Source organism: Penicillium crustosum (assembly GCF_028827405.1).
Source record: "Penicillium crustosum strain IBT 35664 chromosome Unknown utg000001l_segment0_segment0, whole genome shotgun sequence".
Classification (NCBI taxonomy): Eukaryota; Fungi; Ascomycota; class Eurotiomycetes; order Eurotiales; family Aspergillaceae; genus Penicillium; species Penicillium crustosum.
Genome location: NW_026623122.1, coordinates 251,793 through 278,957, shown reverse-complemented (window position 1 = coordinate 278,957; position 27,165 = coordinate 251,793). Strand labels below are relative to the sequence as shown.

At 47.0% G+C, this 27,165-nt stretch overlaps 9 protein-coding genes across 9 annotated transcripts; 3 read left to right on the top strand and 6 right to left on the bottom strand.

Annotated features, from left to right (window-relative positions):
- Positions 1–30: 30 nt before the first annotated feature.
- N7487_000114 (ATP-dependent RNA helicase eIF4A) lies at positions 31–1,395 on the top strand (the record flags this gene model as incomplete). Its single annotated transcript, XM_056867863.1, has 4 exons — positions 31–61; positions 112–366; positions 429–1,322; positions 1,376–1,395. 4 exons carry the CDS (start codon positions 31–33, stop codon positions 1,393–1,395), a joined length of 1,200 nt encoding a protein of 399 aa, XP_056732647.1.
- Positions 1,396–2,544: 1,149 nt separating this feature from the next.
- Positions 2,545–4,650, bottom strand: N7487_000113 (WD40 repeat domain-containing protein; the record flags this gene model as incomplete). Its single annotated transcript, XM_056867862.1, has 6 exons — positions 2,545–2,656; positions 2,715–2,862; positions 2,920–3,400; positions 3,468–3,871; positions 3,928–4,022; positions 4,082–4,650. The coding sequence occupies 6 exons, from the start codon at positions 4,648–4,650 to the stop codon at positions 2,545–2,547; spliced, it is 1,809 nt and encodes a 602-aa protein (XP_056732646.1).
- Positions 4,651–6,963: 2,313 nt separating this feature from the next.
- Positions 6,964–7,329, bottom strand: N7487_000112 (uncharacterized protein; the record flags this gene model as incomplete). The annotated part of the gene is made up of 1 exon (XM_056867861.1): positions 6,964–7,329. The coding sequence occupies one exon, from the start codon at positions 7,327–7,329 to the stop codon at positions 6,964–6,966; it is 366 nt and encodes a 121-aa protein (XP_056732645.1).
- A 3,207-nt stretch (positions 7,330–10,536) lies between these two features.
- N7487_000111 (Auxin Efflux Carrier superfamily) lies at positions 10,537–11,943 on the bottom strand (the record flags this gene model as incomplete). Its single annotated transcript, XM_056867860.1, has 3 exons — positions 10,537–10,623; positions 10,678–11,645; positions 11,712–11,943. 3 exons carry the CDS (start codon positions 11,941–11,943, stop codon positions 10,537–10,539), a joined length of 1,287 nt encoding a protein of 428 aa, XP_056732644.1.
- Positions 11,944–13,112: 1,169 nt separating this feature from the next.
- Positions 13,113–14,036, top strand: N7487_000110 (aromatic alcohol reductase; the record flags this gene model as incomplete). The annotated part of the gene is made up of 1 exon (XM_056867859.1): positions 13,113–14,036. The coding sequence occupies one exon, from the start codon at positions 13,113–13,115 to the stop codon at positions 14,034–14,036; it is 924 nt and encodes a 307-aa protein (XP_056732643.1).
- A 318-nt stretch (positions 14,037–14,354) lies between these two features.
- N7487_000109 (HpcH/HpaI aldolase family protein) lies at positions 14,355–15,520 on the top strand (the record flags this gene model as incomplete). The annotated part of the gene is made up of 6 exons (XM_056867858.1): positions 14,355–14,419; positions 14,535–14,658; positions 14,718–14,846; positions 14,915–15,137; positions 15,196–15,312; positions 15,366–15,520. The coding sequence occupies 6 exons, from the start codon at positions 14,355–14,357 to the stop codon at positions 15,518–15,520; spliced, it is 813 nt and encodes a 270-aa protein (XP_056732642.1).
- A 120-nt stretch (positions 15,521–15,640) lies between these two features.
- Positions 15,641–17,446, bottom strand: N7487_000108 (serine hydrolase domain-containing protein; the record flags this gene model as incomplete). The annotated part of the gene is made up of 1 exon (XM_056867857.1): positions 15,641–17,446. The coding sequence occupies one exon, from the start codon at positions 17,444–17,446 to the stop codon at positions 15,641–15,643; it is 1,806 nt and encodes a 601-aa protein (XP_056732641.1).
- Positions 17,447–18,489: 1,043 nt separating this feature from the next.
- On the bottom strand, positions 18,490–20,090 carry N7487_000107 (FAD-binding oxidoreductase; the record flags this gene model as incomplete). The annotated part of the gene is made up of 3 exons (XM_056867856.1): positions 18,490–18,623; positions 18,676–19,897; positions 19,953–20,090. 3 exons carry the CDS (start codon positions 20,088–20,090, stop codon positions 18,490–18,492), a joined length of 1,494 nt encoding a protein of 497 aa, XP_056732640.1.
- A 2,184-nt stretch (positions 20,091–22,274) lies between these two features.
- On the bottom strand, positions 22,275–23,572 carry N7487_000106 (lactonase family protein; the record flags this gene model as incomplete). Its single annotated transcript, XM_056867855.1, has 4 exons — positions 22,275–22,645; positions 22,720–23,163; positions 23,219–23,327; positions 23,378–23,572. The coding sequence occupies 4 exons, from the start codon at positions 23,570–23,572 to the stop codon at positions 22,275–22,277; spliced, it is 1,119 nt and encodes a 372-aa protein (XP_056732639.1).
- Between the last annotated feature and the right edge of the window lie 3,593 nt (positions 23,573–27,165).

The following is a 27,165-nucleotide window of genomic DNA, read 5'->3' as shown; positions in this document are numbered from 1 at the left end:
ATCTGCCGTTGAAATACTCAAATTTACACCATGGCGGACGGAATCGACAGACGCGCCGAGGGTATGTGGCTCCAACCTTAGGTCAACATGAAGCATGCTAACAGCAACTAGAGCGCATGGAGTTCAACACCTCCAAGGAGGTGACGGTCGCGCCGACCTTCGAGGACATGCACTTGAAGGAAAGCCTGCTTCGCGGAATCTACGCTTATGGATACGAATCGCCTTCGGCTGTGCAATCCCGCGCGATTGTTCAAATCTGCAAAGGTCGCGACACCATTGCCCAGGCCCAGTCCGGTACTGGTAAAACTGCCACATTCGCGATTAGTACCTTGCAAGTTATCGATACTGTTGTGCGCGAGACCCAAGGTACGCATTCCCCTGCCTAGTCTGATCAGATCTAGTCCTGACCATAATCTGCTTTGTAACAGCCCTGGTCCTCTCCCCGACTCGTGAACTCGCAACCCAAATTCAATCCGTCGTTATGGCTCTTGGTGATTACATGAACGTCCAGTGCCACGCCTGCATTGGAGGAACCAACGTTGGCGAAGATATCCGCAAACTCGACTACGGCCAACACGTTGTCTCTGGAACTCCTGGTCGTGTGGCCGATATGATCCGTCGCCGAAACCTGCGCACACGTCATATCAAGATGCTCGTTCTCGATGAGGCCGATGAGCTCCTTAACCGCGGTTTCCGTGAGCAGATTTACGACGTTTACCGCTACCTGCCCCCCGCGACGCAGGTCGTCGTGGTCTCTGCCACCCTCCCATATGACGTCTTGGACATGACCACAAAGTTCATGACTGACCCCGTCCGTGTCCTGGTGAAGCGTGACGAGTTGACGCTGGAGGGTATCAAGCAATACTTCATTGCTGTTGAGAAGGAGGAATGGAAGTTCGACACACTCTGCGATCTGTACGACACCTTGACTATCACCCAGGCCGTTATCTTCTGCAACACCCGCCGAAAGGTCGACTGGCTTGCCGACAAGATGCGTGAGGCCAACTTCACCGTCTCCAGCATGCACGGCGAGATGCCTCAGAAGGAGCGTGATAGTATTATGCAAGACTTCCGTCAGGGAAATTCCCGTGTCCTCATTTCCACTGATGTCTGGGCCCGTGGTATCGATGTCCAACAAGTCTCTCTTGTTATCAACTACGATTTGCCTACCAACCGTGAGAACTACATTCATCGTATTGGTCGTTCTGGACGATTCGGCCGCAAGGGTGTGGCCATCAACTTTGTCACCAGCGATGATGTCCGCATCCTTCGCGACATCGAGTTGTACTACTCGACCCAAATTGATGAGATGCCCATGAACGGTAAGCCAACCAGCTATAATCTTTCTTTTCCTATACTAATGATGATATTCCAGTTGCGGACTTGCTTTCATAATCTCCACTGTTATTGTGATTGTAACATCTGTTCTCACGCCAAAAGCGATTTGGCTTCATTCCTTCTGGGTCTTCTGCAAGTGGAGTGCGCTCGCATTGTTGATTGAATATGACTCGAATCCGGCACGATGGGTTTGACGGAAATGCAAGGCCAGCTCTAGCGTGGAGGAAAGGGATAATAACATACTTCAGTGAGTCAACTTACTGCCACTCTATTAACATCCATCGCTAATACTCCGAGGTAGTTTTCAAGAATGTCAACCGATTTGCGCACCCCAGGAGGTGTTTACGATTTTGTTTATTTCCAAAATTTCGGGCCTCTGGCCTAAGTAGCAGGGACTTTGTCTTTATGTTTGGAGTTTCTTCTTTTACTTTACTTTTTGACACTAGGAATCATGAATGATGGAATCAGTTTACTCTTGTATAATGCGGCTCTGCTTCTTGGCCCTGCTTCTGGGTCTAGTCTGGCGACATAAATTTGAATCAGTTCGATAGTAAGAAAAGAGATGACGGATGGAGATGGAGAGATAATTACAACCTTGTAAGGAGGTTGGGGAGATGCAATATTTCCACTGCACGTCAATAAGGCTATTGCTCTATGGCTGCCCCACTTAATCCCTACTAGTATATCGAAGGTCTACGTAGGAACGAGGAATATAGATAATGAAATTGATTCAATTAAAGAGACTCACAACAAAACACGGTTGAATCAAGAATGACCAAGAAAGCCCCCCAAAAGTAAAACCCAACTCAGGACTGCACCAAAAAAAGGAACGACAGAACATATATACTCCTCAGAACCAGAAAGAAGATATGGATCAACGCCAGCTTCCTGTATTGAAAGAAATAGATGCTAGCTGCAGAGAGTAAACAGCGTAAGGAGTGGAAGGGGGACTCGAACGATGTATATGCGCAAGACAGCATGATGATGATATGGGAATTGATGGGGGGAGTGAACAACACAGAAGAGAATTCAAGAAGAACAAGAAAAAAACATTGCGAACAGCAGGTTTATCGTCGTTCAATCCAAAGCTCCAGGTATGTTCCCTCAGTCGGATATGGTATCGTGGGGAAACCAAATAAAGACAGGCAACGAGCGTGAACAAAGCCGGTGTTGGGGTAGTCATCGTCGGTGTGTAGTACACAAATATCAGAAAGCGGATGTCGTTCTCAATGCGCTTGTTCGCGTAACTCCATTTGAGGGTATCCCGCTGCGTTGAACTGGCCCTACCGAACGGGATCGATTGCCCTCACGGGACCAGCTAGAAGTTCGAGTTAGCAGTTTTTTCAATGTAAGACGAGGATAAGAATGATTCTTACATCCTTACTGCATGGTCATCGCCTGCCGATGCGAACATTCCCGGGTCTGCCGGGTTCCATGATATTGAGTTCACACATCCGGAGATATGTCCTTCCAGAGTCTCTACAATGTTTCCATTTTCTTTGTGCCAGATGTAGACTTTGGAGTCTGGGGATAATCAAGACAGTTAGTAACAATACATAAATGAGATGTTGAGATATTCACCTTCACTTCCGCTGACGACAAAGTTCTCAGCTGCTCCTCCGAACGTACTGCGAATCACGAACTCGCCTTGCTTTTGTCCCTTGAACTGACGGACAACAGCGGTGGTTTCCATGTCAACTAGTTGGATCTCACCCTCAGCCAAGTTTATAAGCATATGCCGCGAATCTTTGCTGATAGCAACAGATGTCGGTTTGCTCGGCAGTGGGAGACAGTAGTCCTCTTCGTATGTAATCATATTGTACACATGGACCTTTGCTTCTGTGTCGGCAGCAACAAGGCGTCGTCCGTCCGCGCTAATGGCGCAGTCCTGTACACGGAACCCGCCTTTCCACGTGTATAGAGACTGACCGCGCATGCTCCAGTGACGGAGTTGTGATTCAGCATCAAGAGAGGCTGTCACAAAAGACTCCCCATCTGCTGCCCAGGCAGCTGCAGTTACAGGTTGACGGTGGTGGTTGATAGTTAGCAGACAACGACCACTCTAAACCATGCACAAGCCCGGGTTAGCATATGGTTCTAGATTCACCGGGGATTGTAGAAATCATTACCTCAACGCTCCATACACGCGCCTTCTTATCTTGCGAGCAAGTAATTAGTTTGGAGTCATCTGGACTCCAACTCGCGAACGCAACTCCATCCTCATGTTCCGTAAGTTTGTGGATGATGCTGAAATCTGTTGTGTTATATATGAGTACATTATGATCCTTACCAGCAGTAACCAGTTTGGAGCCGTCGTGAGAAAACTCGCAATACCATACTTCATCGGAGTGCTGGGTCAAGTCCACAATGACGTCCAACGGGAAGTCGTTTCGGTCGCACATGTGGTCAGAGTAGAGCGACGGAGGGTCGGCGGTATTATGATAAACGCAGTTGTTGATTTGAGTGTGCTTGACGTGATCTAGTAAGAGGGCCAGGCGATGTTGCGGGATCATCACGGAGGGAGAAATGGATTCTGCGGCTGAATTAGCAAGCCGGTTACACCACCGCCATTGGCCAGATCGGGCTTACTTGACAGCTCGCCAAGCAGGCGTTCACGAGATGAGCTGATGGAGCCATCCCATCCCGGCTGGGCGTGTAAGACCTCGGTCGGGCACATAAGCAGACTAACAACAATAACCGGTAAGCAAATCATGTTCTAGAAATGTCTATAGATCGGCAATACCTTGATAGGGCGTGTAGACGCTCGACGTCAAAATTCAAGGGCGTCAGTTCTTGACGAAGAACGTTGAGAGCTGCAGGTAGATCACGCGTTTCTAGCAACTCGAGGAATTTCTGTTGTCGCAAATAAAATAGCATCTCGTTCCTGTCGGCCTCCTCGGCTAATACCAGGGTCTCCTCTTGGGGAGATTTCCTATCCACCTGCTGTGACCCTGCATTTCGAAACGATTGAATCAAGATTCTCTCCGCTTCTGGCCATTTTCCACCTAACACCGCACTCCGGAACGTTGCAACCCCTGACGTTTCCAGTTCATAGCCGCTCTCCGAGCTCAACAGGGATGCCGACTCATTATAACCCAGCTCATACAGACTCTGTATCAAAATCCGCGTCACCTCCTCCCGGTCGTGGCCGTAGTAGGTAGATGACTGAGATGGCCCTTTAGAGCCATTTGCATGAGAGCTCCCGTTCGTTGCTGCTTGCCCATTCGGAGCAGTCTTCCTCGATGTGGATGCAAGGGATTCGTTAGAGGCATCTAAGAAGCCATTTTCTGTTGATGTTCCGTCGGGACGCATGATTACCAGGCGCCTGCGCTTGGGGGAAGGAGGTCGGCCGTCTGGTCGGCCAAGAACTCGGCTGGGGTAATTCTGAGATGCGGTCTCACGTGCTATTCGTGGAAGGTGTCCGGTCCCCGCCGAGGAGGGACCAAGGATATCCGGACTGCTCGAAAGGCGGCGGCGACGGTTGGGCCGAGGGGTAGATGAGCTGGGCGGTTGAGATGCGGCGGACAGGAACTCTGACGTTTGGGAGCCGGGATTGCCTACCGAGGCGGGAGCTGTATTGACGGGTAAAGAAGGATCAGGGTGGTCGGAGGCGATAAGGGGGTGATGCGGTGGTGGATTGTGAGCCAGTTCGACAATATCTCTAGATCTGCCCAATCCCCTGGCTCTTTGGAAGAACCAGGTGAGCAGACCTCAAGCGGTGGCGGGTGTCCGATAAGTAATCGCCCGGGATCTCCGTACAAGAGGGGCGCAGTTGTCACAGGGTCAAATTGATGGTCACTGGTTTGTGCTAAAGTCACAGATGTAACAAATGATCAAGCTGTAGATCGTCAGAAATCACGCGGTCGTAACGTTCTCCGCTTTGAGTTGGGAACGAGTAGTGGCTTATCGGGGGAGAGGAGGGAGAAAGCGATAAAGAGATGGAGAACTACCAGTTCACGGGAAGGCAATGAAACTTCCCAAATATCGAACGTCAAGCGTCAAATTTCGAATTTAAAATATCGAAAGACAAGAAAATAAAAAAAAAAAAAGAGGATTGGGTTGTGTTGTTGGGTAGCGTTATATATGTAGGCCTGGAGGTCGGTCGCCTACATGGAAAAGGAAGGACCCCACAATCAACCTATTCAGACCGTAACACCTCTACTATGTACTCTCTTCCTACACTTCTGGGGAAGCCTTTACCATTTAGTATATACCGTTTCATAATTAATTGAGAGAAAAGTGCGGGATAAGTGCGGGATAAGTGCGAGAAGCGCGAGTAAATTAGTTATATATTCCTCGTTTTTCGCCAACGATATCATTCACTATAACGGAGCTATCCCCAACATGTGATGATATTTTGGTCGAGTCTAGTGGATGACGATCGACATCAGATGGCCAAACCCGGTATTAATACCGTGGGAAAGCTTCATTTGAGAGCTCCCTAGACATCCCAGTAGCGAAGCCATATATGTGCTCGCTGAAATCCGCCACACTGCTCGATATAAAATTACCAGAATCGATTCACCTATTTACCAAGTGATGGAGTATTTTAGTTCGGTCGCTAATGAATATTTACCTTCACCAGGGCTCCTTCTCGGTCGGACGACGCCTCTATATCGGGGTGGTTCCTGACTTCACTGACTAGATCGGTTCTAAGGAGGTAGAGATTGACAAAATATCTCCTAATATAACCCAATACATGTAGTCTACTTTCTTCGGAAAACACTTAACATAAAGGCAGCGCTAGAATCCTGATCTAGGTAGACTCGGCTGGCTTCGCATACAACTCACGTTGGGAGCAACACTGAGAAAGATGTCGGAGACGGGAAACTATGGCCTAGTCACACCGGGAATGATGAGATAAAAGAGCTAGAAATAGATATCTAGTCATTCCGGCTAATGTGGTGGCGTTCAACACTACTAGCCATGATGCGGGCATAAGTAATGTCGCCCACGTTGTTCCTAGCGGCGATGACGTTTTTTTTGATGAATAGTCTGGAGGCAAGTTAACAGTTCCTCACATGTAATCAGGCCATTTGACTTTCTCGGGAATAGGAGCTGAATTGGATGGTTTCTTCCCTCCTAGAAACAACTGGGAACCAAAGGCACACGTAAACTCGTTTTGGGGGTCAACCTCGAATTCGAAGCGGCAGAGGTCTTGATCAGATCGGAGGATGTATTTCATGACAATTTGTAGATAATTAGCCGAAATATTACAAACAGCCCTGGAGAGCCGGTAAAATAACAACTCCCTCCTACCGATGATGTTTCTCGCTCGCCTGGTATTGCTCCATTGCGGCTATGTGCTCATGACAAGTGATCATAATGGATTCGAACCCTTTGCTCAGTGCAAAGGTAGGACGTCAATGAAGGCCCACCCACGATTAGGTGGCCATCTTTCACAGATGGCAGGTTTTATAGTACACGGGAATTCTCCGGGAAGTATGCGTGTTTGGTGGAGTTCTATGAAACACAATATTGCCTTCCATTTATGACATACTAGCTGGCCAATAAATACAAAATAGAGTCCTCAGCGCCTTGCTTTACCCGGGCCTGGATCACTGATTTCGCGAGAGCACAGATCCTTTTTAATTTTTCAGATATATTTATAGTCCTATTTTCAGACTATCTCTGAACTTTGGCTGAGGGAATGGAAAATAAATATAGAACATGGGCTGTTGTAGCAAATGAAGCCCCTAAAGCCATCCCTCCATCATTTCTGCCAATACCAATGATTACATCCGCTGCTTGAACAAATACAGCGGCACCGACGACAGAAACTACCGCCGGACCACTGAGATAGAGTGGGAGAATCCCAGCAAGTAATTCCAATGGCAAAGCACGAACAGCATACATGCGTTGATAGAAACGCTCGCCAGTGGTAACAACAGGTGAGCCAGATAGGGATGCAGGGTTTGCAGTGGAAATTATTGCGGCTGTTGCGGAAGAAAATGAGGCAAACGCATTTAGAATAAGCAAAAACTGATCCATCGTCGATGTATAATGAATGATCGCTTGGTTGGCAGCGAGGGTGATGGTGTTCGTAAGAACTATTTGATCTGTGAGCAATGCGCGATCTGTGATTCTTTGATGTTTTGACTTTACAGACCTATGATTGTACAACTGATCAAATAGAATGTAGGCCTATAAAAGCCAATGCAGGATAGAGAAATGACAGATCTGAGAGCAATAGGGGTGGGGGGTAGCCGGGGTTAGCGGAATGACTCGGAGATAGTTTTGCTGTTTATGAGGCCGAAAAGTTATCATCTGTCCGTGCGCACATTAGCCCCTGCGGTGGAGTGACCTCCCTGAGCTTGTGGACACCCCGATCGGGAACATTGCGGCCGCCTTAAATCTAGTGCATATTGGAACTTGCACACTATAATATATTTATTCTACTCAGTGGACTGGGTGAATAACACTCATCACTCAAGCCCCTTAGGTCTAAACTCCGCTTCAAAAAGTCCAGATGCTTATTTAAAATGATATTATCAGTGAATCTCCCTCGGATACTTCATGAGCCCATAGCACTTGCGCTGGCCCTCTGGACATGACACGTCTAACTCGGGCGTAACCATCGGAACTGGCGTGGGGGGAATATATATTCGACATGGTTTAGGATGCTCCACGACAGACTTCTATAGCAGGTTTGGACAGAGATACGGCTCTCAAAGGGTATGCTAAGGTGCTCAAAAGCTGGGATTATCTCGGTCATGATCTGGAGACTTACTGTCTTCATTGACATAGGGGAGGCACATGGGATCTTCACCCTCTAGTCTGCTGGTGTAGAGGCCTCCTGGGGCACCCCGGGGGGCTCGCCCCTGAAGGCATGACCGTAGGCCAAGCTTTGTATGGAAAAGCGCTTGCAATGTTAATCGGTTAACTAGGTAGGTCGGCACCCGAAAGACCACCTGTAAAGCCGGAGACTTCCAAGGTTGGCGTCACAGTCGGTGGTCGGTGATCGGTGATCGGTCCGAGCCGGCCCCAGACCGGAGAAAACCTTATTAGCCCCCACCTCCGTGTCAGCCCCACCTCCGACTTCTACCTTTTCTACCTACATAGGTAGGTAGTGTACATGATTAATAGGGCGACATTGGAATATGTCTATGTGATTTCACGTGAAATACTTCCTTTCAATACCAGCATAAGTCTAAAAGTTTAGAGAGATTAAAGCTTTTTCACGACGCTCCCGCTGGGCGTATAGCTCCGCCTGTTCACGTCGATGCTGATCGAGTTAATGTCGAAGTTTGTTTTCCTTCGCTGCAAGCTCGAGTTCCATCCGATTCATTTATTTCGCGACTAGTTACTTCGAGCTGACGTCGCATCTGAGCAATCTCTGCTCGATGTTTTATTTGCACCTTCCTCTATACTGTGTCGCTCTGTTTCTTATCCATTCTGAGCTGTTTAACCTGGTGATTTTCCACAACACAGTCTGGTGTTAGCAATCGTAGAAAAGGATGATCCACGCCGTTCTTCCTTTTGCACTCTGCGTAGCTCACGGATAATTGTTTATTTGATGTCCCAGATGTTCTCCCCTCTTAGACTAAAAGCTGTCAAGTAGAAAAGTAGCTAGTAAGGAGATCGAGATCACCACCTAGCAGACACTCCTCCAGACTACGCGAGGCCAGCGACGCGGTGAAATCATGGGTGGAGCAATCGGAATCATACGCTTGTTTTACTTGATTATGGGCCGGTATTCCCCTGCTTATATTCTATGACAAATAGAAGTAGGAATATTGCTCCTGATTCACTAAATCGTTGCCCTTCAGATTCAAGACACCAATGATCGTACCAGTGAAGGGGAGTTGCCAGATTAAGAACGATACGGAGAACATTTCATGCCAGTTCATGGGGGGATCACATTATCACTCTAATTGTTGCCGGTAGTTGTCCTCCATATTCTTGGCTATGTTCATACCAAAAGCCTTTCCAGTACTGGTCTCAGATAGCTTGAGATGCTCGTCAACCATTTGCGACTGCACCGCCAGAATTACTTGAGACTGCCAGCGATAGAATGAATTAATCCCTCCGCTGATTTTTTTGTGTTGATATGACATTTGACACGGCTTCCTTTTGCGATAATCGAACTATAAAAACCCTTGGTGTCCATTAGCTGCTTCTCTGGTCTTACATTGGGCTAAAGTTTCCGGGTGGACAATCTCCCGGTGGGTTGTTGGCAGGATAGCCTTTCCCATGGCGTCTTCGCCACTGAGCTGCTTGAACTTTTGCGTGGTTTTGAGTGACGAGCTGTACAATTTGTTTTTGTAATATCATGGAGGTATATGACATCGTTTGCATGGACTTTGTTGTTGTATGACGATGTTAGCCAAGATGTGGCATCCGAGCCTCGGGGGAACAATGTTCCTTCATCGCCACTATCTACATGCGGGTTACAATCTTTTCTCTTTTTCCACCTTTTTCATTTGTCTATTATGTATTACTTTATCTTTTCTGTTTCCCTGTTTTTTTCTAACTATGTTTGTCTTTTGTTGCTTGCGTCTTTTTCATGTTATCTTTTCGCAAGCATTATTTCTGGTCATATATATATTCAGTAGCATGTCAATGATACCTACATCCTGCTCCACATACATTGCCACGCAGAGAAACCCTAGGTATCTATTTATTACCACTCTATTACATAAATTCTAGCCAGATGGATAAACCACGTGATTGTTATCTTGTACACTTCATGGTTTCTCCACTGACGCCATGATGATGATGCCAGTCATACGGGTATATAATCCGCTTGTTCTTCAGTCTCCAATGTCCTCTTCATTTCATCACCAATAATATCAAACACTCCTACACATACTATTACCATTTGCCAATTTTTCATTATGGGTTGTGGCTGTGGATCTACTTGCAACTGTACTGGCGGTGCCCAGAGCTGCTCATGTGGCGACAAGTGTGACTGCACGGGATGCGGAGTATGTGATATCCCCATGATGTTTCAGACGCCAAAGGCTAACTGAGCATGTCTAACTTTAGAAGTAACCTGTTTCTTCACGCCCCTCGACTCCTAACTCCCAATATAACAACACTCTTTTTTCGAGGTGGATGATGGATATGGTGACGATTTGATGAAATCAATGAAGCTTTTGAGCATCAAAAACAAATGCAACCAATATTTCGAGAACCAAATTTTCATCTCTCGAATCAATAATAATTTTTTTAAAGTCTTTCCATGACATGTAGACCTCACTGTTTCACTCTCAACACTGCCTCGGAAGCTTTAAGCGCCCCCGTAATACTAAAACATATAAATGGGGACAATGCATACATGATCTATAGATACAGTTAGCGAAATGTCTGTTTTCCCCATAAGTCATCGCTACATACCGTCAACGTCTTCGCAATAACCATCTTTTCCATCTCAGACGCCTGCGCCAATTCCGCTAACCCGGAAATAACCAACGCCGGTGGACCAGCTGGCATTAACATCATACTAAACCAGAGAATTGGATCATCACCAAGGAGCTGGGTCCTCTTAGCCAATCCATAAATCAGCGCAACACTCAACGCCGGCCAGACCACCAACCGAATGACAAAGATGGTCGTGATAGCCTTGACAGGGATTCGTGCCGAGTGCCCTTCTGCAACCATCCGCTCAAACGTGATTCCAAGCTTACACCCAACCATGAAGATCTGCAGCGTTGTGAACAGCCCGCCGATGTTCCTGATACTTGCAGTCAGCCATGCATTGAATATCCCGCCGTCTTCCTCGTCGAAGAAGAATGCTCGGTGCAATGAGGGGACCAGCCCTAGCACCGTGCCCAAAATAGTACAGAGTATCGCCACGTCCGCGAATGGTGATTCGAAGGGTGCGAGGAGTTCCTGCTTGACTCGATGGGCGAATAATGAGCCTAGCCAGTGCGTTGATCGCCGAATCAGGTTCCCGGCTGATGTTCGGACTTCTTGAGCCCGCTGCGGAAGTAGTGAGGTTTCTTCGGTGAGTTGCTCGTCCTCTGCCAGCATACTTGGGGTACGATATCGCTCCTCTGGGGTACTAAGACTATTCCCACAATCTTGTAACATCTTGGGTCCAACGATATACGCGATAGTCTTGCTTACCACACCACAGACAAGGAAATAACTCTGAGCACGGTCGATTGCTGATGATGTGGTTTCGTCATCTCGCAGGATCAGTTTCAGACTGCCTACGCTCTTTAGGGAGTGGAGGAGTAACAAGGGTAGAGATGTAGTGTTATTGAACGCGCAAGTTGGTGTAACCCATTGCGGCAGGCCAAGGAGACGCGATAAGAAATGCACAAGGCCGATCGATGTAGTTGTGTAGATGACTGACCAGACTAGTAATGGCAGATAGACGTGATAAGTCAGTCATGTTGAGTCCATCAGGGGTCGACATGATATACTTATAACTGGAATATAGTTCATCGCTGTCCCAAGATGAAGCTGTTCACCCAGATGCACGATAAGTAGCGCCGGTAGGAGGAGTTTCACGCCTAATCCCAGCATGTCATTGATGGTAGTCTCATGGATCAAATTGAGTCGACGAGCAGCAAAACCGTAGCACATTGTCAGCAACACCGAAACACAGGCTTGTAGTGCACCCAGGAAGGGTGTCACCAAACCCCCGCTGGGCATTTTGTTCTAGATAGCTGACGCGTTTAGCTACCTCTCTTGTGAAAAAAAAAAGTTCTAATTCTAATGGCCGTGCCGTCATAGTGACCATGTTAAACCTACAAATAGTGTGGTTTTGCCCTTTTACACTGCAGTATACAAGCCCTATAAACAACTGTTCTTGTCATATGTATATCATTCTCACCAGACAATATTCGGGTCTTCGGGGGAATTCACTACCGAGCACGGGAATTCCCTGTGGGGTGCTATAAAGGGAAGAGTAGCCCTAATTGGCTCTCTTCTCCAGTAGCTTCAATTGCTTCACACTAAATTTCAAGTTCCTATAACAACTCAATACTGTACATTCATGCCATAAATGCCATAGATGTCTAAATAATTATAAAACTACAGAGCACAGGGGTAAGGTATGAAGCGGGAATAGTGGTCACCTATGTATCCCGCATTGCGAAAATAAATAAGTCGCGTTACTAATATACAAAATGGAATGACTTCGTTTTTCAGTTCGTTTTTGTTTGTATTTTTAAAAGCTGAACGTATTATTTCAACCCAGAATCGGGAAATAGAGATGGACGACACACTACAACAGTATAATAAACTAATAGTTGGTTTTCTTTATAAAAGCAACTTACGAAGAAGTTTACATGGGTTATAACCCTTAGCAGGCAGCCATATTATTGCCTATGTGCTATAATCAAAGAATTCAAACACTAGACTATCACCCTGGTCTCCTTTCCGAGGTACACGCACTCCGAGTTAAGCACATGGCATAATTCACCTCTAGTAATTATGCAATAAAAAGAAAATAAAAAGTATTTACAGATTGAACTTTGTTCGGTACCATTGGAGTAGACCATCTAGGGTTTCATATTTGAGACACAATTATGTCTCCGAGTCGGGGTAATATCTATCCGCGTAACTATATCCTGACATCTTGGTATTAGGGTTATAGGAGATTGATTCACAATCTAGTTATACTTATGCTGATTCACAATGTATAAGAGCTTGATTAACAATGCATTCAAGACTGATTAACAATGTATACAAGATTGATTAGAAATCTATAGGTTGATTGACAATTAACATCAGTATAAAACCATCTTCGCACTCGACAAGAGCTACCTTATAACCTCATTCATAGTATTGCACCTTTCTTCACTCTGAATCCCTCCAACATGAGCACCCCTCGCAGCATCCTCGTCATCGGAGCCGGTGAGCTAGGCACCTATGTTCTGCAAGCCCTAGCCCACCATCCTGAAAGACAGCCCGATACAACCATCTCAGTCCTACTCCGGGAGAGCTCCATCAATGCCAAAGAGGCGAGCAAAGCAAAGCGTACCGAGAGCTTCCGCGAACTCGGAATCACGTTCACAGCTAGTGACCTCACCCTGGACTCCGAAGAGAAACTCGCCTCAATCTTCAAGGAATTCGAAGTCGTCATTTGTTGCACCGGGTACATGGCCCAAAGCGGGCTTCAAATCAAAATCTCCAAAGCCGTTCTTGCTGCCCAAGTGCCGTACTATATCCCATGGCAGTTCGGCATGGATTATGAGGCCATCGGACGAGAATCGGGAATGTTCGACGAGCAGTTGGATGCGAAAGAGTTGCTTCGGTCCCAGAAGACGACCCGGTGGTTGGCACTCGCGACGGGGTTTTTTACCAGTGTTATCTTTCCTCCAGTTGGGGGTTTGGTGGATGTGGAAAACAAGGTTGTCTACGGCAGTGAGGACTGGGATAACCAGTTTGTGATCACCACCACGAAGGATATTGGGAAGTTCACGGCGGAGATTGTGCTAGGGCCGGAACGAGATGCTGTCTTTGTGAACGGGCCGGTCTATGTTGCCGGGGACACGGTTTCCTATCGCGATGTGGCTAATGCCATGGAGGAGGTTACTGGAGAGAAGTTCACGCGGAAGCTCTTCACCCAGAAGGAAGCCCAGGATGGTTTGCGGGAGAATCTCACCGTGGGAAACATCTGCCGTACTGTTTTCGCACAAGGGAAGGGTTTCCTTTTTGATCCCAAGGATCTTTGGGTACCTCATGCTCCTTTGGAGACAACTACTCTCAGAGAATTTGCTGAAGAGCATGTCCGGGTTTGAGTTGGCCTTCAGACCTTTTGTCTGCTACCATTGTCCAGTGTCCAGTATCTAGGAATGTATATTGTCAATCGAAGATGAAGTAAACAATAGAATTTCATTTAATTTCATTTCGTGTAGAAGTGAATCTCATATAAACCAGAATGTTTGGAATATCCATGCTCCCCCCACAGTCTATGTTCAAAATGTGGGGGGCCTCGGGTAATCGGTCGGAGTAAGACCGAGTTGTCCCCTCATGAAGAACATGAAGAAACATTGAAAAGAACAAAATCTCCTTTTACTCTTCATAAATATTACTCAAATTCTTCTCCGTCTTAAATAATGTCTTCCATCGCCCTCCGCTCCGCCCTACAAACCACCCCAGTGGCATACGGCTTCTGGTTGACGTATGTTTATCCCCCACATTTGGAGAGGGGCAACATCAGCTCCCCCCGGTTCTTCAATTGAACCTCAAAAGTTCTTTATCCAAAACGGAAAAAACCAACTGACCACCTTTTACAGCCTCCCCAGCGCTCCCGTCGCAAAGACAATCCTCCGCCGCAGCCCTGAATACACAGAGGGTGGATTCAGCTGGGTCCTAGTTGACGCCGAACATGGATTGATTAATGACAGCCACTATTACGAGGTTTGTCCCTCAATCATTGAATTGATTTCGAGAATAAAATTATTAACACTTCTACCCAGCTCACCAATGCTGTTGGCCACGAGGGCGCTAGCCCTATTATCCGTGTGCCCTGGCCTGAAGAGTGGATGATCAAGCGCGCTCTTGATGCTGGTGCCCATGGAGTTATGACTCCCATGTGTCACTCTGCAGTATGTGTAACCTCGGATCTTGCACATAACCATACCTAGTTGCTAATGTCTGTTTCTATCTCTAATAGGAGGACGCTGCCAAGGTCGTCAGCTACTGCAAGTACCCGCCAGTCGGAGTCCGTGGATATGGGCCCATGTTTACGCCTCATTCATTCCCCGGTGTCAAACCCGCCGAGTACGATGAGAAGACCCATGGCGAGGTTTTGGTTATTGTGCAGATTGAATCGCGGCCCGGCGTTGAAAATGTGGAGGAGATTGCTAAGGTTGAGGGACTTGATGTTTTGTTTATTGGTGCGATTGGATATCTCTCTATTGGATTGGTGGAACTCGCTAACGCTTCTTCTTGCAGGACCCTTTGACCTTGCTAAGCAGATGCGCGTTACCCGCGGTGGTGAGGAGCACGAGGCTGCTATCCAACGTGTCTTGAATGCTGCTAGATCTGCAGGAAAGAAGGCTGCCATCTTCTGTAAGTCTTCTCTTTGCTGGTTCTGTGCCTGTGTCTAACACTATATCTTATAGGTTCCGATGGAGATGACGCTCTTCGCCGGACACAACAGGGCTTTGATATGGTCTCTATCACCACTGACGTTGCTGTGTTTGGTGACGGTATGCTCAATGAATTAGAGAAGGCCAAGGGTAGCTCTAAGGTCCAAGGAAAGCGGGACGGTTATTAGAATCTAGCAATTATATTGTATATAGAAGCCAGCAATGAATTCAATTCTATTATCCGCGAGTACTTAATATAAGCCTTCTATCCGATTCAAACCCCCTCCCCCCGTTGAATATTGGCTGAATCACTTTCTCGCCATTTTCACTCTGTAGGCACCTGGTGTCACTGACTTGACGGTTCCATTTCCCTCAACATCGAAAACGAAGAGCGAGGTAGCAATACCGCCCCAGGTCAACTGGTCAAGCATAGTCCAGTCGCCGAGATCATAGAAAGAAGAGAAGAGACTCGACGAGGAACCCACTCCAGGACCTCGGCTTTGGGTAGCAGTATATGCCCGGAAAGCAATTTCCCCAGTAACCTGCTCGTTGATAATTGATGGCACAAGTCGTGACCCGGGACCACCGAGGAGTGTAGACACTAACGCCGTGATATCCGTGCCATTGCTAACCCACGAAGTAATATTCAAACCAGGTGCTGGCTGGTTAGGTGGGACAACAGCGAGTGTCAACGACGAATTCAAGTCCTCGGCTTTGTATGTACCGGCAAACTTCTGCGCTGCCTCCGCGGCGGCTTGCTCCATGAGGGCTGGTAGGATAGCATCGACGATAAGGTCGATTGCTAACAGCGCCTCGCTGCTGCGGCTGGCTTGCGTGCTGGCTGAGAGGAGGGTAAAGCCGGCGTTGAAGTCCGGTATCACGACCACGATCCCACCATAGAACCCCGAGTCTCCCAGCTTTGTGTATAGATCGGTGACAACGCCTGATCCCGCGTGGACGAATCGGTGGATCTCCCATGGCGAGCCGACAGAATAGCGTAGACTTGACGTATGAGTGATAGGTTTCATCCATTCCCGTGTCTTTTCAGAGGGGAGCAGGGTGGAATTCAGGAGGGCGACGCCGAGTTTGGAAAGATCGTTTGTTGTGGAGAATAATCCACCAGAGGGGATTGTAGCGCCGCCATTGGGGACGAACTGCTGATCAAGAGCCTCTGATGTGACGGAATGAGGGCGGGTAGAGTTGTCAGGGGGTGAGGAGTACGTTGACTTCAATCCCAGGGGTTCAAAAATAGAATCATTATACCATTCATCCATTGTCTTTCCAGTCAGATTTGAAATCGCGAGACCGAGGAAAATATAACCGCCGTTTGCGTACTCGGGGCTTGTCCAGGGAAGGTAAACAGGAGGTCTTGGGGCGTATGCCACGTCCCAGGAGACTGGGTTACAGCCCTGGGTCTGTTCACCCAAGCATGATGGCCATAGTGTCAAGTCGCTCTGGTTCAGAGGAGGTAGACCGTAGAAATTTGGATCAGTCAACGCGGGATTGCGAGAGCCTTCCAGGTACTTATATAGGAGAAATGTTTGTAGGAACTCCTCTGTAGCACCATGTGGTATGCCGCCCATCTGGCCCGCAAGGGACCTGAGAGTGACTTTGTCCCACTGAACATCGTAGACTAGCCGAAAATTGTTGTGTTGCTTGCGAACATGGTCGGCCAAGAATGGGAATATCTCTGTGAGTGGAAGGTCCCAGTCCCCAGGCTTCAGCTCTATAAGCCCAGCAAGAACTGTAAAGAGCTTTGACACACTGGCGACCTTGTAGATGCTATTCCCATCCACTTTCTTCACCCCCACCGGGGATTTTGCGACTTCGTTGGCAGTGTGGTGGAATTGAAGATCTTTGGCGTTCGGGTCAAGCGTGGAAAACAACCCAGCGGAGAATGTGAGGTTCTTTAGTTCATAAATCCCGCTCGTTTTGTTGGTTCCCTTATCGGCGAGGACGGTGTTCAGTTGGGATGTCAGGTTCTTCCAACTGGCAGCGACCCGGCTGTGACTGCTAGACAAGTCCCTGGGGGGAGGATATGACGGTCCTAGAAGGTTGGCAAAAGCTGCCGGGAACCAAACCAAGCTAGCGAGCACATAATTTGGTAGCTGCATGATGCCTTTGAAAAGAATGGCTCAATTTTTCAATTCAAAGTAAAGCTCTATGGAGACTAAAACTTCAACGGATGCTGCATGCCGGCGTAGTCTTATATATTTTTCAAACTGCCATAAATTTAGCATGAGATTTACTCTCCGCGCAACAGGGCTGCGTCACAGTTAATCCTGTGCTGGAATACTTGGGCGCCATCAGCATCCCGATCTATTGGTGCGTCCATGTCCACCCAACGGGCAGACGGTGGCAAAGTAACAACGATTGGTACGTTAAATTCAGCGTGGGAAACCTCGATTTGATCTGATGTACCGCTCTGTAGATCTTTTCAGGGTAGCTCTTGGGGGCAGTGGCACGATGCGCCGCCCCAGTTCGCTGCGTTGAGCCATTTCTAGAGTTCTGTTTGATGATCGTTGAGGCGGTGTTGTTGTGGATCGTATTAATCTTGTTGATCTATGGGGGCATGGATTTCAATGGATATGTTCTTCAGCAATACGAACGTTCATGCTTCGCCAAAGCCACTGACATCGCACTGCATGGGGACGCTAAACCCAATCAGGTAGCATGCGGCGCTCATTTTCTTGGCATTTATACCTTAGGGGTCAAATGTGTAATTGGCGCCTTGATGCCTAATCCTGGAGCGGTATGAGACGACAGTTCATCTGACAGGACGCAGTTCATCTGACCCCTGTACCCCGAGCTGAGCTGACCGGTGTGACCCATAATCACGTGACCAACCTTATCTTATCTCCACCAGTCAGCTCAGCTCCTACATATACTCCACCATGGTGACTTTCAGACTTTTGACTTCGTTATTAAGCTTCAATTCACCTACCTTGCACACTGATAATACTGTGAAAGACAGCTTAGCTTCTCTTGGAGGGAACGAGATATAAAAGAGGAAGCCCCCGTTTCATTCTCTCATTTTGGCGTAGAGAATCATATCAAAATCGGACAATCAAATGGAAGTTTCCGTTTCCAACGCATTAACACCGATAACTACCAGTACACACCTACTTAACCAAACCCCATCCATAGAGTCCAAATACTATCCTGAAGTGGCGGTAGGCGTTTCGAGGTTGTGCCACTTTCTGAACATATTATGAGGATCATACTTTTTCTTCAGCTCCCGAAGTCGTGCAAGGTTGTGTCCGAATATTTCCTCGTTGGATTGATCATTCCCTGAGATCCTGTTAGTTGTTATACATCTGAGGTGCCACACCCGTCAAAATACCCGCATAGTTCGCATATATTCCTGTTCCGTGCATGGTTACGTTATAATCGGATCGGACACGAATGCCTGCACATGTCCCGATGCGGTCCATCAGACCCGTCTGTAGTGAGTGTATTTCTTCATCCAGACGAGGGTCATGCCATCGGAATAGAGAACTGGCATTATAGTAAGGGCCTCGACTGGCAAAAGCAGTGGCATCGTTATGAACCTTGGCAACCTGTGTGTTTGGCAGGAGTTCAAAAAGTAATATGCTGTCCCTGGCCGTTGAAAAATTTCTCAAGATGCCGCCGAACTCGTGATATATCGATATTGCAAGCTTAGGATCTAGAGGGAGAGTGATATTTGATCCCCGCAGGCTTTTTCGAGGACCCACGATTTCATCGACAGGGAACATGATATCAAATCCCTCATGACTTCTGCGGCGAGACATTGTATCCATCGCATTCAACATTCCGTTGAGACTATCGTAAGGAAGCATTTGTGTCTCGTTCACCACTGGGTCCAGTGAAAGTACTGGGGAAAAGAATTCCTCTGCATCTGTTTGGTTTCCGTTATAGAAGACAACCACCAAGATGGCACATTCGGCCATTGAAGGTGACGCGGTGAACCCAAACCAGAACCCCTGCTTACCATTGGTGATGGTCTCAAATCGGTTCACAAAATCGACAATTCTAGGAAGTTTGTCCGCCGAGAAAAGAAGAGTCCCGGCAAATACTGGGTGATTCTGTTTATGAGCTCGGAAACTCATCTCAATGGCTACTCCAAAACTTTGACCGGCACCTCTAATAGCCCAAAAGAGGTCCTGGTTTTGGTCTTCGGAAGCGGTAACCACGCTGCCATCAGCTAGGATCATCTTTGCCCAGAGCAAATTGTCGATCGCCAGGCCATACTGGCCGGTCAACCATCCATAACCTCCTCCTAATGTTGCTCCTGCTACGCCAATATGGTTTAGTGTACTTCCAACGACTGCTAGCCCATACTGAGCTGCTGCAACATCGATATCCTCCCACAAGACCCCGCCTTGAGCAGTGAGAACTTGAGATACGGGATCCACGTTGACCCTTCGAAGATACAAAAGATCCAAGACAATACCACCGCGGGCTGTGGAGGCTCTGCTGGTGGAGTATCCCCCGCCTTTGACCGCGAAAGGAATTTCATGGCATGCGGCAAAGCGGACGACTGCTGCTGCTTCGCCGGCTGATGTGACCCGAACTACGGCACCCTAAAAATTGATCAGTGATTGCATTTCGGTATCAATTTCGGTAAACAGCACTCACAACTTGTTCATCACAAGAGTCACTCCATTGTTTAATGCTATCACCGTACCCGTCACTTCCCCACGTCAAAATTTCGGCAGCAGTTCCTTCCAGTTCCTTCCTTAAGCTCAAAATAGTAGATAATGGTAAGAAGGGCATGACCACAATTTGACTTATAGTGGACCGAACTGCTTGCTAATTTTGTTGCGCGAGAGTTAGATATATCGTATAATTCTGGAATGACGTAGGGGGCAAAACTGACCCCTCCCCAAGAAATCCTGGCCTCAGCAGGTGAAATTATACAATACAGAAGTGACAGTTTCAATGTGGTGTGTTGACAATGTCAGGTGGCACCTTTATTTATGCTGTCGTCATCGGGCGAACGGTAGCAACGACTCGATAATGACCATATCAAGGATTCTAGCCCCATCCAGCTATGTAATCCACTTACACAAGAGTTAGGACTCCACTCGGGTTCATGTCATAACTGAATGGTGGCACATTTCTTATTCAATCATATATTGACTGTCAAATCTCCGTATTCTTTTTTTTTTTTTTTTGATGGGATTTTTCTTTGCATGAATATACCAGCTTTTTTTGTCCACCACAGCAATCGAATTGAGCAAGGATCTTAGGATAATGCAAGAGGTTCTGGGGTTATCATCTAGAAGGTTATGTTGAGACCTCACCAGATGGAGTGATACGTGTGTAAAGGAGGCTGCAAGTATTTTTCAACCGAAATCGTAGCCTCAAGATAATTATATCAGTCGTCGTTTCTCGATTTCGAGACAGACTCCATCGTTTCAATTTTTCATTTCTCATTTCGCAGGGGGCATTCATGTGTGGTACACCATCCTAACAGGTAGCGACTGTTGTCGCTTTTGCAGAAAACACTCGGCCCATTTCGTGGTCAAATTTGGAAGCCACTCCGCAGACGCAGCACCCTCAGCGCGTGGCAGAATTGGGCATCGATTTATTCAAGATACGTACGGTGATGGTAGATCCAGGTAGTAAAATTGTGGCGGCCCAAGTCGGTGCAACCTGGCGAGATGTTGATAGAGCTACAGTACCATATGTACTTGCTGATGTCTTGATCTGAGCGGGGTTGCTGGAACTTAGGCAGAGGATACGAAAATGGCTGACTAGTAAATATAGGGCTTACTGGTAGATATGGTTAGATATTATGGTCTGGCTATTAATAATCTCTTTAAAAGTGAGAGGAAATCAAGCAGTAGATGACGTGGGCATGTGTAAGAGTCTTAATCCAGGTAAAAATTGGATTACACAGCTGGCTGCGGGTACAGTCATTCCTGTATTTCGCCCCTTGATCTTAGCAGCTTGGACCGGTCCGATAGCGACAGTACAATATAGTTCTATAATACATAACTTGCGTGTCCATGTTCATTTTACTATTCTAGTTTGTGTCAAAATTGTATATTTTTTCGTGTTCTCATGTTTTAGACGTATTGTTCTAGGTTTGGGTATCATGATAGTCAATTAAAAGGCAAAGAATGGGGGAAGATTGATCTAGTGTTACACCTAATATATTCCAATACTGGCCTCTAGGCCCGGGGTATATACATGCATGCCATCATCAATCGCATTGGAATGCTCTGGTTTTGGGCTCGATCGTGTGATATGCGTATTTCTCGCCACCTAGCCGCTTAACATGTTCGCGGGGCTAGGCCTAGTCGGGCCTTTCAGCACCAGATGATAAACACTATATAAAAATCCCGTTCGTAGGCTGAGGCAATGTGACGCAGTGTCTGGCGTTGAGATTATTCCATATTTTATAATTTCGGTGTATAAATAAATTTAAGAAGGATATCGGTCGTCTCTTCAATTCTCACTGGGTTCGGCTACTCTTAAGACCAGAATCAACTTGAGATTTATCGACTTTATGCTACATAGGGCCTTTGACACTGATAACATTCATGATGGGCCCTAGAAATTTGATTATTCATATGCAAACCCTGCAAACCCCTTGGGATCACACGGTAAGCTCAGCTCGGGGGGTATAGGGGTCAGATGAACTGCGTCCTGAAGCGGTATAAATTAAGGCTTGAGCCTGAAATTCAGGCACCAATTACAACATGGGACCCTGAGAACTATGCCCTTCCACAAGCATGGAAAGCCACCTGGTCAGCCGGGCTGGTAAGCCCGTCGGCTAGGTTGTGGGGGCACAAAGAGACCGGGACGATGATGGTATCTATCTATGTGGCATAACATTCTCTGGAACGAAAGGACGGGACCTCTATTCTATCCAGACTCACATGGCGTCAACCAGTCTATAATCAAAATAACGCAAAGTCTTCACACATAATCCTAGCGCTCTGACAAATTCTAACTGTACCAGACAATGTTTGCCGGACCAACTGATAAATCCAAGTGAGCGACAGCCTCAGCAGTCCGGTTTTTGATCTTCCATATCTCGACGAAATCACTTCCGCTATCGGTGATTGCGAAGTAGTCCTCGCTAAAGGATGCGGGCGATACCGAGTTGGCATTACCTCCGCTGCCTGTCGTGGGGAGTTGCAATAACTTCTCTTCGATCGATCCACTCTCTGGGTCCAATGTAAACACGGTAACATACCCCTTTTCAGTCGTGTTTCTGGAACGTGTACTGGCAAGCAAGTATTTTGGCACGCCGCTGTTTCCTTCAAAAGTTGAGAATGCAACTTCATCCGCCCAGTATGAGGAGGTATTGGTGAATTCTGTGGATGGAGAAGTCAATGTCGTGAGCCTCTTCAACATTGAGAGAGAGGAAATCTTAAACGTGGATACTAACGTGATGGAATCAAAGAGTAAGTTTGGTTGGTGTAGGTCAATCTTCCAGTTGTGGGGTTTCTCTTGTAAATGCCGAGCGCAGTAGTCTCCTCAAACACGGTATACACGTACAGACCTTTGGGATGCACAGTTAGATGTCGAGGGTTTGCACCAGTAGGAGCGCTAATTCGCTGGACTTTGGTCAACGTTTGAGTTGTACTATCGTACGAGTGGACCCAGACAGCATCGCCGGAGTCATCTGCGGAATAGATAAAGTTGCCCTTAGGACTAATGGCTAAGCCGTGAACACCGGCATTTGTGTTGTATGTGATATTGGCAGTGACTGCCTTGAGGCTTCCTTCACTATCGACTTGAATTGCCTGACCTGAACAGCCGCTGCTGAATGGTACACCGAAAACAGAGTATGGTGCTTGGAGTGATCCGACGATGAAGTTGGGGTTTTGACCTTTATGACACATTAGCACTTCTTGCTAAAAACAGGGGATTATGGGGTGACGGACAGTCTTCTGTGAGGTTAATTTGTGACTTATACGTCAGAGTCAGGTTGCTTCCAATGGCGTAGCTGCCATAAAACGAATCCTGGGCTACATAGAGGTTCTTCTTTTGTGCCTGCAAAGGTCAGTACACCAATACCACCCGATCCACGGCAGCGCACATACATCGAACGAGATCCACTTGGTGGTATCCCCAACGGTAGATTCATTTGCAAGCAGGGTCAATGTATCTGACAAGTCGTCGAATTCCATGAGAAAGACATCACCGCCAGAGAACGCGCCAGTGAAAAAATGATGATTTTCACCAGCAACGCTTCTAGCGAGCTGGATCAGGACGAACGTGATCAAAGCGGAACGCATGGTATTTTGGGATTAAATGAAGTCAAGATCACACCACTTTAGATGGGGTATTTTGCTGCCAAGCAAGCTCTCTTTAACCAAAATATCTTCGCATGGAGGAATACGTCTAATTGGAGATCTGCCGTTTAATGTCTTGGCCACGCAATGCCGTGCCGTCATAATGCCGATCTTGCCAGACCTAGAATGTACAGGTTTGATGAGTGGCCGACTAAAAGGAAAGGAAATTAGACTTAGAATTAACTATCGACGATCATCTTATCCGAACTTCAATGTCCAGTGTAGGATGCGAAGCTTTACTAGTGATCCACTGTACCATTGCCTTGGAATTGCATGACGACGATGGGTGACGTGGTATTTTGTGGGCAACAGTTTCAGGTTACCACATAAACGTCACTACAAGAAACATTTGAAGCCATCAAGGTGATGCGAGGGATGCGGACTCTGGCCTTGATTTTTTGTTATTGTTCCGATCTGTGCTCACCCACGGTACGCTCAGAAGCTCAGCGGATAGTTAACATTCATCTCCAGCGCATTTTGGACGACAAGAGGTTGACTATATTACAAGCATAGCTACCGTTATCATTGTCTTAAGCTTTAAGCTAGATAATTAGATGTCACAGATATCGCAGCGCATCACATTAGTCTTGTTTCATAGTAGCTTGAGCTTTGGAAATATTTCCTTGTGATTTGTATATATCCACTGGTCATCTACATATATGATTTCCTGGCTAAACCTGAGATCGACCGCCGTTTAATGTCCATTGTCACTTTTTGTCCAGTCTTTATTACGAACAACGCGGGTAAAAAGCGAGATTCTACATGGGGAACTTCGGAGATTGCAGAATTATCCAACCCAGTACATGTGGTACAATGTGTGCTGGATCGTGCGCGAAATTTCATGAATGCCACTGAGGGCTGGGGAGATCGCCAGCTTGATTTCCAGACCCTACAAATTGTGAGATATGCTGCCACTCAATAATTCAAGTTACATATAGATTAGTTCGCGTGACCACAACGACGCCACAACGACAGTGACATTTTAACCGATCTCTTTTGGAATCGTCCCGCTCCCTTTTTTTTACTGTCTTGGAGGATGGCCTTACTGGTGGGGGAACTGGATGGTTCCGCGTCCTCGAAATGGTACAGGGGACGAACGGACGAGACATGCAGGCCTGGCCGTGGAGAATGGTGTGAAAACGGGGTCCTCAGGGGTCGACTCTAACCCCAGAAAGATTATAGAGTACTCCGTACATCTCCACTAAAAAAGATCCACAACGAAAGGTAAGTTGCTACCCCACACTAACTACACAGAATGCACATTGGGACCTCGACAGGCAAATGGGTTGATCTGTCGGCCGGTCAAAATTGCTCTGAGCCGTGCAATCCGGCATCGTGAACCAGATCGTGCAAAAACTTGCCAACACCGTACCGAACGTCGATCCCGCTATAGTCGCGGGTACCGGTGCCATTGACGTGCACCGGCTATTTTCCGGGGCCGAGTTGGACAGTGTTCTCCAAGCGTACGCATGGGCTATCAGGGTTGTTTTTGCAATTACTATCGCGACCTGCGGCCTCGGTTTCCCCTTCAGCTTGTGCAATAAAAGGATCAATGTTAACGCGAAGAAACCCAGTGGTGGCGGTGCTTGAAACGGCTATGTTCATATCTTGCGCAGTGGGAACATTGATATTATTATATAAGCTCTTGGACCACCTGCAGTTCAGTGCAAAGTGCAGAGAATCGAGCAATGAGGGAACGTTTAATATTCCAATATAAAACAGTTATATGGTACATACAACTTTTCACATGATCTGTCCCTGCATAGTAGTATCTTAGTTCTCTCCTTGCCTCTAGTACTTTGTAAATCACCATAACTACTGTTTACCACGGGACTCCATACATCACATTGTGATGTCTCATCCACTAGCCTGTAGATCCTAACATCCATTATCAACCACGGGCATGTCAACGTTTATCTCCGTGGGGTCGAGCTGGAGCATGCTGTCCAGGGACTGCGAATGGTACTTCACTAAGATTGCCTTCCTTGATTTTCGGTCGTCGCCAGCTGAAGGAGAGGTTACGTGACAGTATATTGAGAGCACTATACCTTAAGTTGTAAAATCAACCTGATTCACAGGTCTGTACGGAATACATTGCAGCATAAAACAGTTCTTGTATTCTCTATATGGAGAGCAAGCTCGATCCAAATTATGAAATTGCTTTAGACTTCACGTTTTATACTTTCTGTAACCCCCCCTCAAGAATGACCGTCAATACCTCGTCTGTAAGGTTCCATCGATACTTGTCTGATAATGATCGTACAAGCTCTTAGTTATGTACGCATCCTGCTTTCTCATACCATATCTTTTGCCATTGCTTTGGTGTCGATTCTCCTCACATTTGACCTGTCGAAGATGGGGTATTTGGATTAATTTACTTCGCACTGTGTGGATTATCACGTGTTACTAACTAGGACAGAGTAAAGCGGCTCACTGAGCGCGATCTGCTTTCTTTTTTTCCTGTCTACCCACAGGTGCCTAGGTATTGGGTATTGGGTACTGCGTGTACGAAATAACTGGCTAGGAGCCAAGTTGAACTCGCTAGCTCAGTATGTAGCACTTCCTCTGTGGAAATTTCGTGATGCAAAGTCATGTAGAGTGAGTTGTGCAGCAGGTTACCTTGACTTAACTGGTCTAACGTGCACGAGCTACTCCGTACAGCTCTCAAGTTCAGCGGCCTCGGCGATCGGCGCTCCAATTTGACTTGCCAAGCTGCCCAATGCTAAACAAGCTACGGGGGGGGTATGGAGAACTTCGTATGGAGTACTCCGCATATTGTACGTTAATTTGTTTTTTTTTCCCCCTGACCCTCGAAACCTGTCCAATCACAGTCCCCGGGAGCACCGGGACACTAACGATGCCAATATTGCCAAGACCAACTATTGAACATGCACGACCAATTTGGAATAGACGGAAATGAAGCCAGCTGGGTTTCAACACTTCTTGATGAATCTTTCTAGGACTAGCCAGAAGTAACTGGGGATATATGGGCTACTCCATTCTTGTCTCTTTAAACAACCATTGAAATCGATTCTCGCGTTTTGTGCTCTACTCCAGAGGGCGTGGAATTTTTATCTGCGGACAATACGGCTCGACGATCAATAAAAATATGCGAGAATGAGACCAAATATGTAACACAGAGCATGCATATGTGAGTCCGTAACCCACAAAAAATGTTTCCGATATCCACAAAATGTTGCTAATGTAACCAAAGGATATGGAGATATTGCCAGGGGCCTCGGGGTATTGTTCCTATTATGCATTCCCATCAATAAGCTGAAATTATGCGCCGATGCCCAATAGACAAGAGATCGATAGATTGACCTCTCGGAAACGTGCAGTAGCTAAGAGATCATTGCATGCACTCACTATCCTAATCTACACTGCATACTCTGATCACCACTGGTTTTTACATGGAATTATACAGTACTCCGTCCTCCGTACCCCGTACCCCGTAGGCTAGATAGACATGGCGGCATGGATTTGTAAAAAAAAAAAAAAAGGGCAGGCATACAGTACTAATGTACTCGCACCAA